The sequence below is a fragment of the Drosophila miranda genome, chromosome 3, assembly GCF_003369915.1.
Source record: "Drosophila miranda strain MSH22 chromosome 3, D.miranda_PacBio2.1, whole genome shotgun sequence".
Taxonomy (NCBI): domain Eukaryota; kingdom Metazoa; phylum Arthropoda; class Insecta; order Diptera; family Drosophilidae; genus Drosophila; species Drosophila miranda.
Genome location: NC_046676.1, coordinates 20,260,666 through 20,278,628, shown reverse-complemented (window position 1 = coordinate 20,278,628; position 17,963 = coordinate 20,260,666). Strand labels below are relative to the sequence as shown.

Sequence of the window (17,963 nt, the reverse complement as noted above, 5' to 3'; positions counted from 1 at the left end):
GCCGGAACTCACTTTCACTGCCACAATGTCTGCCCCTTGGTGCCTCTGTCCTGCCGTCCGTAATCCCCAACAAACGCCGCCAGACACGTGCAATTTGTGTGAGTATCTGTGTGTGTCGGTGTGTGTTTGTTGGAGTGCAGACAGGACGAAGGAAAGGACTTCCAAGACCAGACCGTGAACAGACCCGACCCCACGCCCGTTGCTCTGCCACAAATTGTAATGCAATGCCGGCAGGACTGTTGCTACTGCTACCCCGCAGTGGTAAAGGAAGTGTATGCGATAATGATGGATTGTTTACAACAATGCAAAGGTCCTGTGGCAGACGTCCTGCCACACACACACCGCCCCTGCCCCCCTGTTGCAGGGTGTGCATTTAAGCGTGTCCCCATTGTGAATTTTGAATAAGTTTTTGGCTAAATGATTTGATTACTATGCCACAGCGGGAGGGGGTGAGGGAAGGGCTGCCGCCACTGTTGCCCTCTAATGAGCGCTGGCCGGGGAGGGTGGGAGGTTGGGTTTTGTCGCGTTTTTACTACGATGAATAGCAAAAAGAACGGTTCTCCACCAGCCAGCGGCAGTAGCAGACTTTTGGAGCGCCGTCTTATACACCCGCCTCGCTCTTCTACACACTATACATAAGTATGTATATCGCCCTCACGCAATCAGCTGTTGGCTTGCGGCGAAATTGAGTCTCATCCATTCTCCATTCACTCTCTTTCCAGCAGAACAGAGCAAATAGGGTATTGAAACTTCCATACTCAACAAAAGACACCCTCTCGGAACCGGTTTACAAGCAACAACAGAGACAGAGACACGAGAGCGCAATATTCGCCAGCCGACGCTCTCTCGTCTCGTTTCACGAACGAAATACGAGGGGGAACGTTGTGAGTTGCTGCGTAGACCGCAACTCTACATTTATACCCGATACTTAGTCAATATGGCTCTCCTCCGGCAGACGCCGCTAATATTAAACGACACGACACAGAGAGCGTGCGAGAGAGACAGAAAATCAGTCTGAGCGTGACGTCGGGCGCTGCGTAGCCACTGTAAGTTGATTTGTTCCTTTCGGCTATAAAAATAATCCGATCTGAACCAGATTCAGCAATCTGATAGATATGGTCGTTCTCTATGATTGTGCGTTTTTTGTTTTCTCGTATCTTTAAAATTGTGGATGCCACAGATTTTCGTTCTTTGTGGGGGCGGAAGTGGGCAGGGCGAAGTTTTGAAAATTGTTTGTAGCAGTGACATATCACAGAAGTCTGGATCCAAAACATCGTTGCTCTAGCTCTTATAGTCTTTTGAGCACTATACGCTAATAGGGACGGACAGACAGACAGGGCTCAATCGACTCGGCTATTGATGCTGATCAAGAATATATATACTTTATGGGGTCGGAAACGGTTCCTTCTGGACGTTACACACATTCTCTTTTACCACAAATCTAATATACCCCAATACTCATGTTGAGTATCAGGTATAATAAGTATGTATATCGCCCTCACGCAATCAGCTGTTGGCTTGCGGCGAAATTGAGTCTCATTCTCATCCATTTCGCACTCTCTTTCCAGCAGAACAGAGCAAATAGGGTATTGAAACTTCCATACTCAACAAAAGACACCCTCTCGGAACCGGTTTACAAGCAACAACAGAGACAGAGACCCGATAGCGCAATAGTCGCCAGCCGACGCTCTCTCGTCTCGTTTCACGAACGCCTTTCGTATAGAAAATATTCTTGCTCAGGGCGAAGTTCCGACTTCATACGTCACAAGTCGCCGTTATTTTGAACCGAGCAGTTGTTGCGCGCGCGTGATAAACAAATTTAAAAAAAACTCTAAAATTCGCTAAAATGCACGTATAGAGCGTGCTTGGTTTTTGGCTGGTGATGCCCCGTTCTATGATTTAACAATTACTGCCTGTGTCAGTGCAACGAAACGAAGAGATACAAAATATTTATCAAAATACAACTAAAAATCGAAAACTTGTATCAAATTTTTTGTGTGTTGAGTGTTGTTTTTGCTGCAGCAGCAGATAGTTTTGCGCTTTTTGTGCACAAAAAAAGTGCAGTATTCGAAACGTGGCCACAAGCGGCAGGCACAAAAACAAAGCGGCTAAAAAACGCACGCACACACACAGAAACACCTGCTGCCGTTCGCCGGCTGTTCGCCAAAAGCAACGATAAATAAAAGAAAAAGAAAAAGCAAACGAAAAATAAAAGAAAAGTGTAAGCCAGAGAGAGAGAGAGAGAGAGATTTTTTTTGTGATTTTTTTCCCGTTCATTTGCCGCTGGATCCGTCGTTAGAAGAGTAAGTTGCTGTTATCTGCAGCTATTGGACAAGTTCAATGACTTAATGCCAGACTTAATGAGTTTTCACCCTTTAACCCCTGCCAATGGCCCTGCTACCACCGTTGGTGCTGCTGCGGCTCTGCTGATAACAATGCCCCAGCGCCAGGCGACAAAAACCCCATTTACATATAATTATCTCGCTCCCCTCCCCAACTATTCCCCCCACCAATAATATGTTAATTTGAGCAGCTGTAGGCGCCTCTTTTAAAAGGTTCTTTCTGTTCGCGTTTTGTTCCTTAAATGATGAACTTGTCAAATGCTCAATGATTGCCGTCAATTATCGGTGTCATCGATGCCTATCACCAGATAGCGATAACAATAGCGATTGCTTGATGAGAATGTGCCTTGCACAATCTTTCGTACAATACGCAATATTGCGTATACGCCACATGGCGCCCCCAAGCGATAGAAGGGGCGGGTATTGTATTGAATTTCTGGTTTGGTTTGTCATTGATTCAATTAATAAACAACAATGGGGATATGGGGGAATGGAAATGGTCTTTGGGGCTGCCACTGCCACTGCCACTGCTTCCAATTCCAATTCCAATGCCCATTCGAATTCCATTTCGCAACCTTAATGGCCCTATGAGTAATGGTGCCTCTGTCCGCAAACGCATTTCTGATAAGATTAGGACCGCATTCGGTTCGCTTCATTGGAAATTATTAATGAATATTCCCCCTGGAAGTACAATCATTGCACAAACGATGTCGGAGAGAGTAAGAGTGAGAGTGAGAGGTAGAACTCTTTTTGTAGCCTTGTGGCATTATGCAACCTTAGCGCCAATGGCCATAAAGAAATGCCAAAACAACACCCAAGTACGTGGCTGTGGCCATAATTTCTAGCATTTTAATTATGGCTGTTGCCACAACAATCATAATGGGGCTAGGTTACCTATGCCCCGGCCCCAGCGCCAAACCCCAAGCCAAAACCCCACCAATTGGCGTAATTTTCACGCACGTGCTGCTGCTGGCTCCTCCGGAAACCGGAAGCACAAAAGGTGCGCCTGCGTGCCATACACATGTACCATTATTCGATTTGCATAACGAATAAAGACACCAAAAAAAAGCGAAAACAACATCGGTCTAGGCTGAAGGCACCAGAAAAAAACATACAACTCGAACTCTAGAGAGGAGTATACATACATATGTCTCTTTTTGGCTAAATTTCTCTTTCGAAAAGAGTTTACGTGTCGCTGGGAAATAAATAAGACCACAGCGCCACCTCCTCCCTCAGTTGGCGCTCCACATAAGCCAACATTTGCATACGCATATGGAGGAGGAGACGCAGGAGTCGCTGGGGCAGGGTAGGTGCTATCCCAGTCATATATCTAAACTACCGAAAGCTCTCTCTCTCTGTCCCTGCTTGGGAATATGTCTGTCTGTTTGGGTCGCAGTTTCGCTGTTGACGGCATAAACACATCCCCATCATAACCATATCTCATTTGGGTTCATATCATAAATTCCTAGAGGAGAGGAGAGGGCATTATAGGAGGCCTCCTCTTAAGTTTGTTGCTGCTGTTTTTGTTGTTGATTCATAATTCCATGGGGCGCAATCGGCTGGAAAGGAAAACCTTTTGGAGACACGCACTAATTTTTTCGTGGTCTCCAGCTGAAAGCCACAGTCAGAGCCCAGCAACAAAGTCCCAGGCCCAGAGTTTTGGCCAAGTTTTCAGTTTTGGGCACGTTTTGCATTTATGGTAATTCGTTTCATTTGATTTCTTTTGATTAAATTTAAATTTCAGCCCAAAAGCCCAAGCAAGGTTGGCTTGACACCTTTTTGTTTTTTCTTGGCTGTGGCCCAACAATTTTACGGTCAACAATTGAAATCAACACTTTGATAGCTCCACCCCATCCCTTCCCCACTCACTGTATATCTGTCGCAGATATATTTTCGTTTAAACGAGTATCTCTAGGCTTTTGTTTGCTTTGGCTACGCAAACAACTTGTCGAACTGGTTCTGATTCCGCCAGACATTCAAAATTCATAATATAACCAATCGTATTGGGGCATCAGCAACATCCTACACACCTCCTGCTGCCTCTGCCCTGGCAATTCATTGACAGAAAGAGAGGAATTCATTCTAAACATTGAATGGGATGCCAAATTTCAGACAATAATCTACGAAGATGCTATAACGATTTATATTTTCCGATAATCCTGCCCGAGAAACCCGAGAAACTATGAATCCTTAGGGTATCCAAAGTGTCGCTCTGTCAGAGTTCAGTTCAGTTCGGCTTTCTTTCCCGATGTTTTGGCAACAAGAACATTGTCGCCTTCAAGTTGCCGAAACCGGTAACTGGTTTACTCCACCTCCCCCTCATCCACCACTGTATTTGGTCAATGATATGGTCTCAGAAGACAGCAATAACGATGACGATGGAGATCTAATACCGATGGTGTCATATGTTGTGTTTGCTTTGTGGTCTGCTGTTGCCACTTCCTGGGGTTGCCGCTTAATTGGTTGTTTCATTTCATTATTCAATTTGCTACTTAATGCAATTACTTTTTGGCCAACATTCGGCTGGCTTTTGAGCCAGTTTTCTCTAATGCCCAAAATGTACGCTAATTATTCGAGCAAATAATGAGGCTTGAGGCTTGAGGCTTCCACTGATTCGACTACTGCCTTCCTCTGGCAGAAGCCCCCTCCCTTGCCACATCCGCAGTCGTCGGCAACATCGAATTTTTATGACTGCCACTGCCACTGCCACTGCCACTAAGCCTCTTCAGAGACCCACTCGCGCCACTCAGCTGTTATCTCCGGCTAATCTCCGGCTAGAATCCACAAATATATGTATATATTTTTTGAAGAAGAAGAAGAAGAAAACATACTCTGCGAATGGTGGCGCTTCCCCGGGGGTTCACTTGCCTTGGCATAGTTTTCTGCTGACTGCCGCATTTCCTCCGTTGCTCCACCGCTCCACTGCTCGAAGATAAAGCCAGCGACAGATTTACAACAAATTTTGTTATTGGGGGGCACTGGGAAATGCTTTCCCTCGGCATAAAAGTATTTACATTTCCACGAACAGTTTTCAGTTTGCAGTTGAGGGATTTTTCGGGGCTTAGTCGGTGGCAATTTCGCATCAATTGATTGGGTTCTGCCGTCAGCCGTTACGCGAACAAACAGAGCCAACAGTGCGGTTCATAAATGTAAGACATGAGGTGACTGAACTGTTTGTGGGTGCACTCATTTGGGGATCCCTGAAAACTACCCAAGGGATACTATGAACCTCTTTGATTATTTATCAGTCTTTTTGTTGTCTTCGCTAATAGTTAACAAACGAGTGGGCAACAATCAATAAAAACACTGCAAAATTTATGCGATTTTAAAGCGTTTTGAGCACTTGTTCAAGCGCTTTTTGGCTATTTAAAGTGAGAACTAAAGTGTTTAAATACTGGTAACATGGTTACACATGTACATACTCGTACATAGCTGCTACCTGCCACACTGCCACACACACACCTGTCATCGGGAGGATTTCCGTAGTTTGTTTTTTGCTGCCACTCGAATAAAAGTTGAAATTGAGTTTCGGGGGAGGCAGACCGAAGGGCTCCCCCGATGCTAGTTTTATGGGTTAAATGTGAAGTTTTATTGGCGTTTATTATGGACCCTGGCCAGGACTCCCACGATGGGGGGCAAACTTTATTCGAATGTGAATTTGATTGCATGTCATTTTCGATTAACCATTCGACTGGAACAAAAAGGAACCAAGGGGAAGCAGGGGAGCAGTCAGACACAGGCTTTTTAATTGGAGGACTACGCCATGAAGGCACTACAACTTGGACCCACTACGAGTGGATCTATGGATCTATGGGATGTACATATTGCTAGATACACGTACATACGGCCATCTATGCTCGTATTTGTGGTGATATTTTGGGTGGTCGTTAAAGCCATAAAACATATTTTCCACAGATTTATGATTTGTTTATTTTTCGCTCTCATTTCTCGATACTCAGCGGAGATCGTGGCGGCTTGAGGCGGGGGGGTGGGGAGAGGGTTATTCTGGGGAGGGAGCCAACTTGGCGACACATTCGCGCAGAGACTTTGCTGTCAGCAAAGCCCCAACGAGAAGGGGGGGGGGGGGGGGGGCGGAGGCAGACGGCGCACTCGAAAGATTATTTTTATACCCAATATTTGCGAGGACAGAGGTAGAGAGGGTATGCTGCGTTTCTTGGAGAGAATGTGGCGTTTCCAGAGCTCCCAGGGACAGGCTCTCCTCCTGGGACAGTATTGTCTTGAAATTCCAATAAATTTCAGTGCGTAAGGGGTGTCTCCTAGTCGAATATCCCTCAAATTGAGGCACGCTTTTATGTTTCATCTTTTGCTTATTGGCATAAATGGACTTTAGCTGCGAGACCGCGTGCGTGCCTCTGCTGTGAGTCTCGCGGAGTCTTGAGGAGTCTTGAGAGTCGGCGAGTCTGCTGAGTTTATGTTTAATTATAAACCCCGTTACCCGCGGCTGAGGGTGCGGAGGGGAAGGGAAGGAGCTGGGTTCTGCGGTGCAGCTGCTGCTTCGTTTATGGGCAGCCAAGCGACCCGCGATCTGCAGAACTGCAAAACTGCAGGCCAGCCAGGCCAGCCATCCGGCATCATCAGCGGACTCTCATCATCATCAGAAGCAGCAGTGGCAGCATCAGTGGTTTGTGCCTCCCCCCTCATGCCTCCTGCCTCCTGCCTCCAGCCCTTCTGTGTCCATCAACGTCGTGGCCAAATTGCATTTGCATTCAAGTTATTTGCGCTAATTTCACGTTATGAAATTTGTATTTCGCACATTTGCTGGTCGCAGTTTTCTTGGCTCGTTTTTCATTCCGCAAACGGAAAATTTCATCAGGGGAACAGCATAAATCAGAGAACTATTCAAGACCCAAATGAAAATCAAAACTAATTCTATTAAGGAGCACATTCTTTGGCCACTTGAGCGGCTGGAATTGTACTCTAATCAGCCGGGGAGCGGCCAGCCGGCCATGTGGGTGACATGAAGATCGCTGGTCGGTGGTGGCATGCCTCTTTGTTGTTCAATCTATGGGGAATCTGTGGGGCACTTGGCACTGCTCTGCCTGTAATCAGTGCCTTTGGGGGCAGCGATGGGGCTTCTTCAGTTCTTCTCATTTTTGGTAAGAGCATTTTGTGTCTGTCAGATACAATGGGCCATAAATCAGAAAGAGTGTTCCCACTTTTGTATTTTGGGAGGCGAGTTTGGAGGCCCTGTCACGGAGATATGGTACCGCGGCGGGTATCGGGTCGTATCGGGCGGGAGCAATGTTTTGCGGTGGTAATTGCACGCTCGCTGAAGCGTATCGTATGTTGCAGGTTTCCGCTGTGGCAGCCAGTAGCAGTGGCAGTGGCAGTAGGCAGGAGGGGAACGACCTAAAATAGCGGCACAACCAAATGCGGAACATGAACCATAACAAGGGCGTCCTCCGGACCCCGGACCACGGGAACAGCATTGCGGACAGAAGGGAAGGGAACGGAACGGAACGGAACGGAACGGAACGGAACGGAACGGGGTAATATGCACGCGCTGTACGTGTTGCAATCTCCAATAGATACAGAGATACAAAGCGCGTTTGTACGCACAAACATTTCCCAGATACAGCAGAGACGAGTACACCAAATGCCGCAGCGGCGTGCGTGAGAAGTTCCGAGTTTCTGCCGCTTGTTGCCGCCTGCCCCCTGTCCCCCTGTCCCCCTGCTTCTTTCACGCTCTCTCTCACATGCAACAAAATACAACAAATACAAAACAAAAACATGTTCTTTGTCATGCTTGGCCAGGCCTTCGAAGCAAGCTCCCGCTGAAAATGTATCTGTATCTGTATCTTTGTGGCTCTAGCAGTAGCTGCATCTGTGTGTGTGGGTATGTGAGCCAAGTGCACGGCCCAAAAACGTTTTTGCCCCCAAAAAACTGTAACCAAATACTTACGCCATTAGCACGGCCATTGGGGGGAATGGAAACAAAACAGAACACGGCCGAGACGAGAATGGGCCATAATTACATCTGCATCCGTTCTTCTCAACAAGGAATGGGGGGTCACACACACACACAGACACAGATTGAGGCCATGATTGATGTGGGGGCCCCAGAGATCGCCGCCGTTGCTCACCTTATCGCTCAGAACATCCCCAATGCCTGGGCTTCCCCTGCTACTCCACTCCCCCACAGCAGGCCAGCAGTCTCTTGTTTTTTTTTTGCCAGATTCCATCAACTTTGCGGACCATAAATCTTGTGGTTCTGCGGGCGGGACAGTCGAGCGGTCTAGGAAATGACTCTGGCCACTTGAACGTAGGTCTAAAACTCGTTAAGAGATGCTCCCCAATTATGACTCTCGTTCTGAGAGACTGAGGGAACACCTTAAACGGAATCCTTTGTAGGGTAACAATTGGAATCTTTAGGTTTTACAACTAGACGAAAAAACTACTGCCTTAGATCGTTTCCCTCAAAAGTTTACTGCTTAAGAACATCACACTAAACAAAAGCACTGCTTGTGATCTGTTTCGAGCAGTTTAAACTGTGCAAAATGGAGCAAGTGGTGCATTTGTGACACTTGTTTTCCATTAGTTACTCTTATCTCTTATTGCCACTTGTCTGCCCTGTCAAGTCTTTTGACAGATCTTTGCCTGCATCTTGCCTTTGTTTCCATTAGTTTAAAACTACATGGGCTACTTATCACTGCTTTGTAGCGTTTCCTGTGTCTCTGCAGGTCACAAAGCAGTTCAAACTGCTTGAGATGGATTCCAGGCAGTGCAACTGGTCACACTGGCCAGCCATTACTCTTACTCTTATCGCCGCTTATCTACCACGATTTAATGAAGTTTAAACAAATGTTGTACGTGATATTTGGACCAGTCAGAATTATGAAATTTCCCCCAACCGCGTCCCATTCGTTGCGACTTGTTGGCATTAAATGTTTTGAATTTGTCACTCGACACGTCAATTATATAAATCGCTTATGCGGTCCCCACAAAGGGCTCCCCCTCACAAGCATTTCTTTGGCTTCTTTCTTTTTGTTGATACAAAAACGAACAGAAAATAAATTTGAAAATAATGTGTGAATTTCTCTTCTTGGCTCGTTTCAGCATCGCGTCGGCGCAGCCACAGACCCAGACACATACCCGATCATCGCCCACTGTGCCCCAAGCCAAGAGATTGTCAACGGAGGAGTGGAAGTGGATGTGAATGAAGAAAAGCCAGTGTGAAAAGTAGAAACCAAAGTGCACACATGTGTGTGTGAATTGGGAAATGTGCGTTCGCGTACGCGATCCGCAGCTGAGGATTATTGATTTCTTCGAATTATAGATTGCACAATCCAAAGACACCAATCGGAGATACATCTCCCTGCCGTCCACCATCCCCCCCTCGAAACTACTTTGGCTAATTGATTTTGTTTTTTTTTTTGTGCTTCTTTTGGATACTTTTCCTCGGTGTTTTGTGTTTGTTTGTTCGTCTCCTACTGCAATGAGGCGTTCAAAAGCTGCCAATGACAACCCAACAAATGAACAGCAGCAGCAGCAGCAGAAAAAACAACAGAAAGTGCGGGTTTTTTGCTATTTTTTTTAATTAATTTTAAGTGTCGCCGTATTTTTTTGTTGCCCTTCTCGACGGACGGAAGATAGAGAAGGAAAGGGAGAGAGAGAGAGACGGAAGCTACGGAAATCGGCAATTTAATTTACAATACAACATTAGTACCGACATAAAAGAGGATAAGGGCGCCGCGCGCAGGAGGACCCGAAAAATGTTTGCTGGAATACGAAAACGCCTGGCACGCAAGTAAGTCGAGATCCCCCCCTCACACCCACACACACCCATCCACAACCCCCATCTATGGACTCCCCTTTGGAGACCTTGCAACGATTATGTCCAGTTTTATGTCTTTCCTTCCATTTTTATCAATGGTCTCCATTTCCTTCCTTTTGCTCCATGCCATGCCCCAATTTATTCGTTAATGACTCTCGCGATAAGGTCAGGGGTTGCGACGGAGGAGGGGCACTCCCGAAGAATCGCTGACAACGAGAGAGAAAAAATCGTTGCAATGGCAAAATTCACTTTTGTATAATTAATTTTTTTTATTTTTTTGGCGACTTACCCGCGCCCTCACTCTCCGGAGCCGAGTGAAGGCCATGATTTTGCGATGATCATCGGTCATCAGTCATCGTCATCATTATTATAATGCTGTTGTTGTTTTTTTTTGTGTGGTAAATGAGCCAATTAGTTTAAAATCTTTATTATTAACCGATTGTCCGCTGCAGAGACCGGTTTTCATTTAACCATAAAGAAAAAACTTTGAAAAATTGAATTATGCTCCAATACGACTCGAAGTTCGAACCGAGACTCTGGCTTGGGGGCATGCGGCATCTTCGAGTCATTACTTCCTCCAAAGAAAAAAAATTAGCCTTCGGAGCAATCAAAAAACCATCTGCCCAATGATTTTCGTGGGAAAAGCAATCAAACAAAAGAAAGTTCCCGCGAAACCATCCAAAAAGGCAAGACAATCGAATTTTCATGCCACAAGTTGTTGGGAGCTTGTTTTGAAAGTAAATCCCAACGAAAATGTGTCATGCAAGGTGTGCAGCAGCCTCAGAGATGTCTAAAAGTATCATGCAACGTGTGCAGCAGCCTCAGAGATGTCTGAAAGTGGCATTCAAAGTGTGTAGCAGCTTTAGGGATGTCTAAGAGTGTCATTCAACACGTGTAGCAGCCTCAGAGATGCCTAAAAGTGTCATTCAACACGTGTAGCAGCCTCAGAGATGCCTAAAAGTGTCATTCAACGTGTGTAAGAGCCTCAAAGATGACTAAAAGAATCATGCAAGGTGTGTAACAGCCTCAAAGTTGCCTAAAAGTGTCATTCAACACGTGTAGCAGCCCCAGAGAGGCTTAAAAGAACACGCCACGTTTGTAACACCCTCAAGGGATGCCTAAAAGTATCATGCAACGTGTGTAACGCCCTCAAGAGATGCCTAAAAATTTTCATGCAGCGTGCATAACAGCCTCAGAATTGGGATATGCTCGTATTTCAGATGAAAGCCACCTTTCACGGTTATTGTTCGAGTCACGAAACGAGTATGGAGGGCATCACTGGTGGCCTTTATTTACAGTTCATGATGTGCTAATTATTACAGTAAAAGTGCAGCCAGTGCCAGTGCCTTTTAGCACTTTGACACGCCCCCGTCCAGCCCTACATTGATGATAATACACTCGCACCTAATGCCCCCCAAAGCACCCATCTGAAAGGCAGGTGCTAAAACACCTGTGCAAATAGAAACCCAGAAAGCCCAAAGCAGCGCCTTGTAGGTGGCTCTGGCGGCACTCACATTTACATATACTCAGACTCAGACGCAGACTCAGACTCAGACTCGTACGATGTATGTATCTCTGATTTCGGTGGTTGGCTCAAGATCCGCTGGCCCACACACGGCATACATTTTTGGCTGGAATTAAAAACGCTTAGGAACGAACGCCTGCCATGATGCTGGCTGAAGTCGATGCAGAGGCCTCTCCTCTCCTCCGGCACGGTACGGCACGGCAATCAGGCGCAACTAAAGCTGAAAATAATTACAAAAGACATAACACACTTTATTAAGCACTAAACATTTGATGTGCTGTGCTGTGCTGTGCTGTGCTACGCTGTGATGTGGGCTAGGCCGAGCCAAGTGCAAAGATGCAGACGTGGCCCCAAAAAAGCAGCCAGATAGAACGCTGTATTCCGACTATGGGATACCCCGGTACTCAGATCTATAGTCTGTGCAATGAGTAACAATGAGATGTAATAATAAATGAAATGAATGGGAGTTAAACGGGATGAGTATATCCCTCTATTATATACAAAAGCCTTGGATCTTTCGCGAAGGAGGGAAGTATAGATAGTAATTAACAGCTTGAACTCTAAATATACCAAAGAAGAGTATACTATCTTTCAAATTGTGGATCATACATCCCTTGGCAGAGGTCTTTGGACTCGACGCACTTATTATTCTATCTACCATATACTTTATACTCTTGTGCTCCCCAAGAATCGGATCACAGCATTAATGATGGATTCTCACGATCGTAAAAATACTTCAGTCATGTCTGTAGATTGTAATTACGCATAGGGACAAACGTTAATGTATCTTCAAAACTCGCATTTACTGTATGCCTAATTATGATTGATACGATACGGGGGGGAACGGCACACAGAAGAGCACACTACGAGCCGCAAGAACCAGAGCGACAATGGCCGCAGGCGGTGCCCCCGCCATTGTTCTCCACCTCCACTGGCAGGCAACTCGCATTTGCTATCAAAAATGTATCTCTTACATCTCTGTGACGCTGGGCATGTGTGCCACTTCCATCGTTTGCATGGCATAGCTCCACTTTTATGGGTTAAAGGAAATGTGATGCAACAAAGCGTGCGGCAGTGCCGCTTAGATTACACACACACACACATAGAAAAGAAACCAAACCAAGGCGAGCCCCAGGGCTGCCACAGTTACAGCAATTAGCGGATGTACCCCACCCCCCCATCCACAACATTCCCATCCCCTAACGAAAAACTTTACGAAATGCTAAAGTAATCTAAAGCTAGAGCTAGAGCTAGAGGTAGAGAACCATTTATGCTGTCATTTTTCGCTTGGAATTGAAGTTTGTTTTCGTAAGTGATAAAAGTACAAATTGATGGACTGATAGGCCAGACAGCCGGCACCAGGGGTTGATGATATGTGAGCCTTCTTTTGCATCTGTTGCTGTTGCAATGCTAGTTTGCAACCCTGCGGCCTGTCATAAATGCGCCATTAGCGCTAACAAACGCATCTCCAACTCCATTCGGCCATAAACTCCAGCAACACCCAAGCACCCAACCCGCCCAACCACCCACCACCGTCGTAGAGGCGAGCACACACAAAGGAAAATGCCATTTGATGCATTTCAAGTGCGTCGTCGTCGTCGTCTGCCACACTATCTGCCATCTCCATCTCCACTTTGAGAGGAGTATTCCTCGTATACGTATATCAGTGCCGAGGGTCTGTTTGTGATGCCCCATGCCCCATGCCCCATGTCTGTCACAGAAACTGAAGTGTCAATTCCATCATATGCCAAAGTGGCGCACATATCGCATAACGTCGCGGCACACAAAAGGGGGGCCCCAGAAAAGAGAAAAATTATTGAACAATTTCTCAACAAAAAGTACAAAAAATGTTACACGACTGGAGAGGGATGAGATGTGAAAAGAAAGCAAGACACAAAATTACAATCGAAATTTCGAATGTACCGAATAATAATATACTCTTTGAGGAGCTTATAACTTCTACGAAATGTTTACTACGCTTCTACAATCTGAAAATTGTCTAAACTCGAACCCAAAAACAACATATCGATAATTATCGATTACTTATTTCAAGGAAACCCTTTCTACCGATCAATCACGAAAACTCTCATACCTATGGAAACTCCTGTAGTAAAATCCATAAAAAAGAACCAAAAACAGTCGGAAAATTGTCTCAACTATTATCGATATCCAGCGAAAGCTTCTCCACCGATCAATCACGAAAACTCGCATACCTTATGGAAATTCCTCTAGTAAAATCCATAAAAAAGAACGTCTTCAAAGACATGTACCCAAGGAGCTGCTGTCATGGGCTTTGACAGCAAACATGCCGCCAGCTGTGGAAAATAAGATGCAGCGAGAGATCCGATTCGCAGCCCAGTCTTTGGGTGCAACAATTGCAGCGTCGCATCGCGCCCCGTCGCATCGCCTCCCGCGGTAATGATGAATACCTTTTTAATGAGCAGCTGACACATGAATATAGGCTCGAAGGGGGGGGGAGAGAGGGCAGGGAGATGCCTTGGGTGCCCCGGCTTGGGATGTCAGACGTCGCGTCGATTTATCATCTGGGAGCGGGCTCCATTCATTCCCCGATGCGTGAAACGATCCTAACCTACCACAGTACTTCAATTCGTTTTCAACCAAGAGGTCTCTTCTATTCGGTTCTCTTCTGTTATTGTGGCTTGACATGCAAAGTGCGAAGTGCGTTCACTGGGAAAGGTTCGTGGTATGCGAACACATGTCCGTAAATGAAATATTCACGTATTTAGTTTCCGTAGTCCACTCCATTCCACTCCCTTACCATTCTATACCATACCATTTTCCGGCTGACCGTACTTGCTTTCTAATTAAAAGTTTGCCCTTAACGTTCGCTTTAAACGCAAACTTGTTTTGTTGTTTCGGGGTTGGGTCTCCATTTGGTGGATTGAGTGCGGCGGAGCGGGGCTCCACATTCGTTTTGTTGGGGCGCTGGCCACGTTTTACAGCCGCTCAGAGGGCACCCCCAAAGCCAAAATGTTTGCTGATAAATAGAATTTATATGTGGGTGAGAATGTTTATGGCTCCCAGGTTGGGGCCGTTCTTGGTGGGTGGCTGGTGGTGCCCCAGAGCCATTCAATGCTTCAACGTTATCTGGCAACGACACGACGCGCGGATATGGCCTATTGGGCGAGTGTTTATGGGTCATTAGGGTGCGTACGAAGGCAAACATTTTTTGGCCATATTGCTGGGTCTCCTACAATTAACATGGCATTGTCCTTGAACTCTGGGTGCTGTCGCTTCCGCCAGGCATTCGATGGAGGCCCCTGGCCCCTGGCCATGTGCCAATCAAAAATCTGCATGCAACACAGGCACTCACACAAACAGCGGCTCAAAGGCAAGGCGCGGCACCCGGCGGCTGGCGGCTGACGGCTGGCTGGCTCTTTGCGGCATGCAAATAACTTTCTAAAGTGATGGCTTGGCTGCACCTTGACGGCTTCCTTTCGCGGGTCGCAGTATGCAAATATGCAAATCTCGTGGCCTGTCAATCAGTGGACACATTTCCAAGTGTTTGCCCAAGCACCAAGTGTCCACTTGACTTCCGTTTTGCTGGCCTGCTCCTTGGATTCCCGGAATTGAAACCCACAGGTCGGGTCGCTGTATAGCGATGGCTTTAATCTCTTCAGGGGGGAGGGGAAAGGGGAGACCCTACTATTTACATATGTGCCCCCTGTTTGTGCGAATATTTGCATAAATATTTACACATGCCAGGCCCCAGGCCCCAGGCGGTCCTCATTCGTGTGTCAATGAATGAATTGGCTGCACTATCACTCCTGAACAAGGCGACTAGGTACATAGATCCCCAGAGCGACAGAGAGAGAGATCTCATTACGATTCGCACTCAATTATTTTGTCGTAATTTCCTGCTCAACGCAATCCCCACAACCGCAGCGACAGTACAATTATATGATGCTTATCCTCAGACAGAGACAACACAGATGGTTTTTAGCCATATTCGGGGCCTGGGATCACATAACTCGTAATAAATCTCCGAGATTTTCCCCGACTTGTCGTCAAATTATGCAAATTTCCAGTGTGTGGGCTCCCATATGCGCGAGAGAGGCAGAGAGGCAGAGATTTGGGTCATCGATGGATGGGATGTATCGATAGCATCAGCAACAGCAACAGCATCACTCCACCCATGAAGAGAGTGTTGAAATGAGATGCATGCGGCAACAACTACTCACATTTCTCATTACATTAATCACACCCACATACGAAAAGCTGCAGCCATTGCAACGAGGGCCCTGGGAAACAATGGAAGAGCTGGCGAGCTGGCAGATGCAGATTCAGATGCATCCGACAGCCAAGCTCTTGTTTGACTTTGCCCAACACTTTGGGGCACAAAGGCACAGGCATGGGCATATGCAAAAGCCCCCATTCTAACGCAAACAGAAAGACAGGAAGACAGCAAGACAGCAGGACGGCAAGAGAGAGACACGCCTATTTGGGTTATGTTGCCGGATTTGTTTCAACTCTCGCCAAATGGGTTGCTGCACAAACGAGGGCCCTTTGGCAAGCAAACACCAGCAGCAGGGAGCGGGGGCAACGTGTCCACCGAAGCGTGGAGTGCACTAAGCGCGGATTTATAACGGAAGCTTAGCTACCAGCCCCCCAGCCCCCCAGCCCCCCCGTTCTTACGCTCATGAATAAATTAACAAAAGCAGAAACTAGAACTTGCTTCGGGGGCCGAGGCCTCAAATACCCTTTTAAGCTACTCTTTTTCCATTGAAGGCTATATGGTAGTGGTCTAATGTTGATTAAATCTTTGAACTAGATTTCCAACACGTTTATTGGATTATCTTTAGCAGCACACGAGATATGGGACGATAGGTATTCGTATTTCCTTGGATTGTAGCCCAAGTTATGAAATCACACACCCAATAGCCTCTCGAAGAGTACTTGTACTCTCTTTGCATTGTTTTATCGTCCACCATAAAAGGCCAAGACACACACACGACACCACACCAGCGATTAATCGATCTTTGGGCACATAAATTATGCAATTCACGAGCGAAAATTGGCCCTGCCCTGCCCTGAGCCGCAGACAGTAGCCCGATCTCCGGATGGGGGACTAGCCCCCAGTTCTAAGAACTGAAACAACAACAAACACCCGCTGCAGCCCCGAGGAGGCTGCAACTCCATCTGCGTGTGGTCAAGCATATTCCGAGTCCGAGTTCGAGTCTGAGTCCCAGTCCATGCCACACAGTCCACGCCTACGTCCATGTCATTGGAGCACCCACAAACAGAGCAGAGCGGAGCGGACTCTGACAGTTGGACATTTGGACATTTGGACAGTTTGGGCGTTTCAGCTCCAACTTCGATTTTCAATATTCATGACAGGAAGGCGGTGGAGGAGAACGGGTGGGAGGAGAAACCTTGTTCGAATGGCAGTCCGAAAATTATGGCAATTATTGCACAGACCTGTAAATTATTTGCACCGTCGCGACCTCATTGCTGGAAAATGTGTAACAGCTCCCACATGCCACCATGTAGTACGATGTATTTTATGCAAATGGAGCTTTTCGTGGGGTTGTGATCCCCCTCCACTCTTATCACTGGGAAAGCATCATCTTCTTGGACTGCGGCTTAAGCTCTGGTCGCCGCTTATCGCCGAGACATTCCGAGACGAGACTGCAGTTATGCGTGGGTGCTTATCGGCCGGGCCAGCCCTCAATTATGCCAGAAGCCAGCGCAAAGCGTTCTCGTAATTATGCCTCACAAATCGCTCTTAAGAGGTTTAGTCTCTGCCTCGGCCCGGCAGTAGAGCTCCTTATGAGGGGGGCTTATTTGTAGGTCGTATAACACGAAATCCCCTCTCCGACCGACTGCCTTTTATTTTATTTACTTTTTATACGCATTTGTGCAATATTTATTTTTATGCCAACTGCAATGGCGATTGATAAGAGTCTGGACAGCCGATGCTCGCTGGACAGTGGAGAGAGAGAGAGAGAATGGATGGGGATGTGGGGTAGAACGGAAAGAGCAGAGCAGAGCAGGAAGGAGACAGCGACACCGACAGCGGAAATTTATGGTCGTCGCATAAAAAAACATAATCAGTAAACGAATGCGCCACAAAGGCAGCAAAGTGGAGGCAAGTCGAAGTTTAGGATACCCTACCAAAAGGATTCTGTTGAAGAGGTACTGCTAAAACTTTAAAGAGTGCCCTTAGAGAAGATTCTGTGCCACTTTTCAGTGCTATTTGTTTAAAAACCACCGCAGAAACATACCAAAGGCAATATATAGGCTAGAAATGCCTTTTTTGGATAGTTAACTTCTGCCAGAA

The 17,963-nt window shown here is 46.6% G+C and overlaps 1 protein-coding gene across 5 annotated transcripts in view; it reads left to right on the top strand.

Moving 5' to 3' along the window:
• The first annotated feature begins 1,754 nt into the window (after positions 1-1,754).
• The window catches only part of LOC108158912 (flocculation protein FLO11), a 33,747-nt gene continuing 17,538 nt past the window's right edge, over positions 1,755-17,963 (top strand). For all 5 annotated transcript variants that reach the window (XM_033392079.1, XM_033392078.1, XM_017291707.2 and 2 more), the window contains exons 1-2: positions 1,755-2,303; positions 9,420-10,110. In XM_033392079.1, coding sequence (XP_033247970.1) covers positions 10,076-10,110 — 35 coding nt within the window. In that variant the 5' untranslated portion in view covers positions 1,755-2,303; positions 9,420-10,075. The remainder of the gene's footprint in view (positions 2,304-9,419; positions 10,111-17,963) is intronic.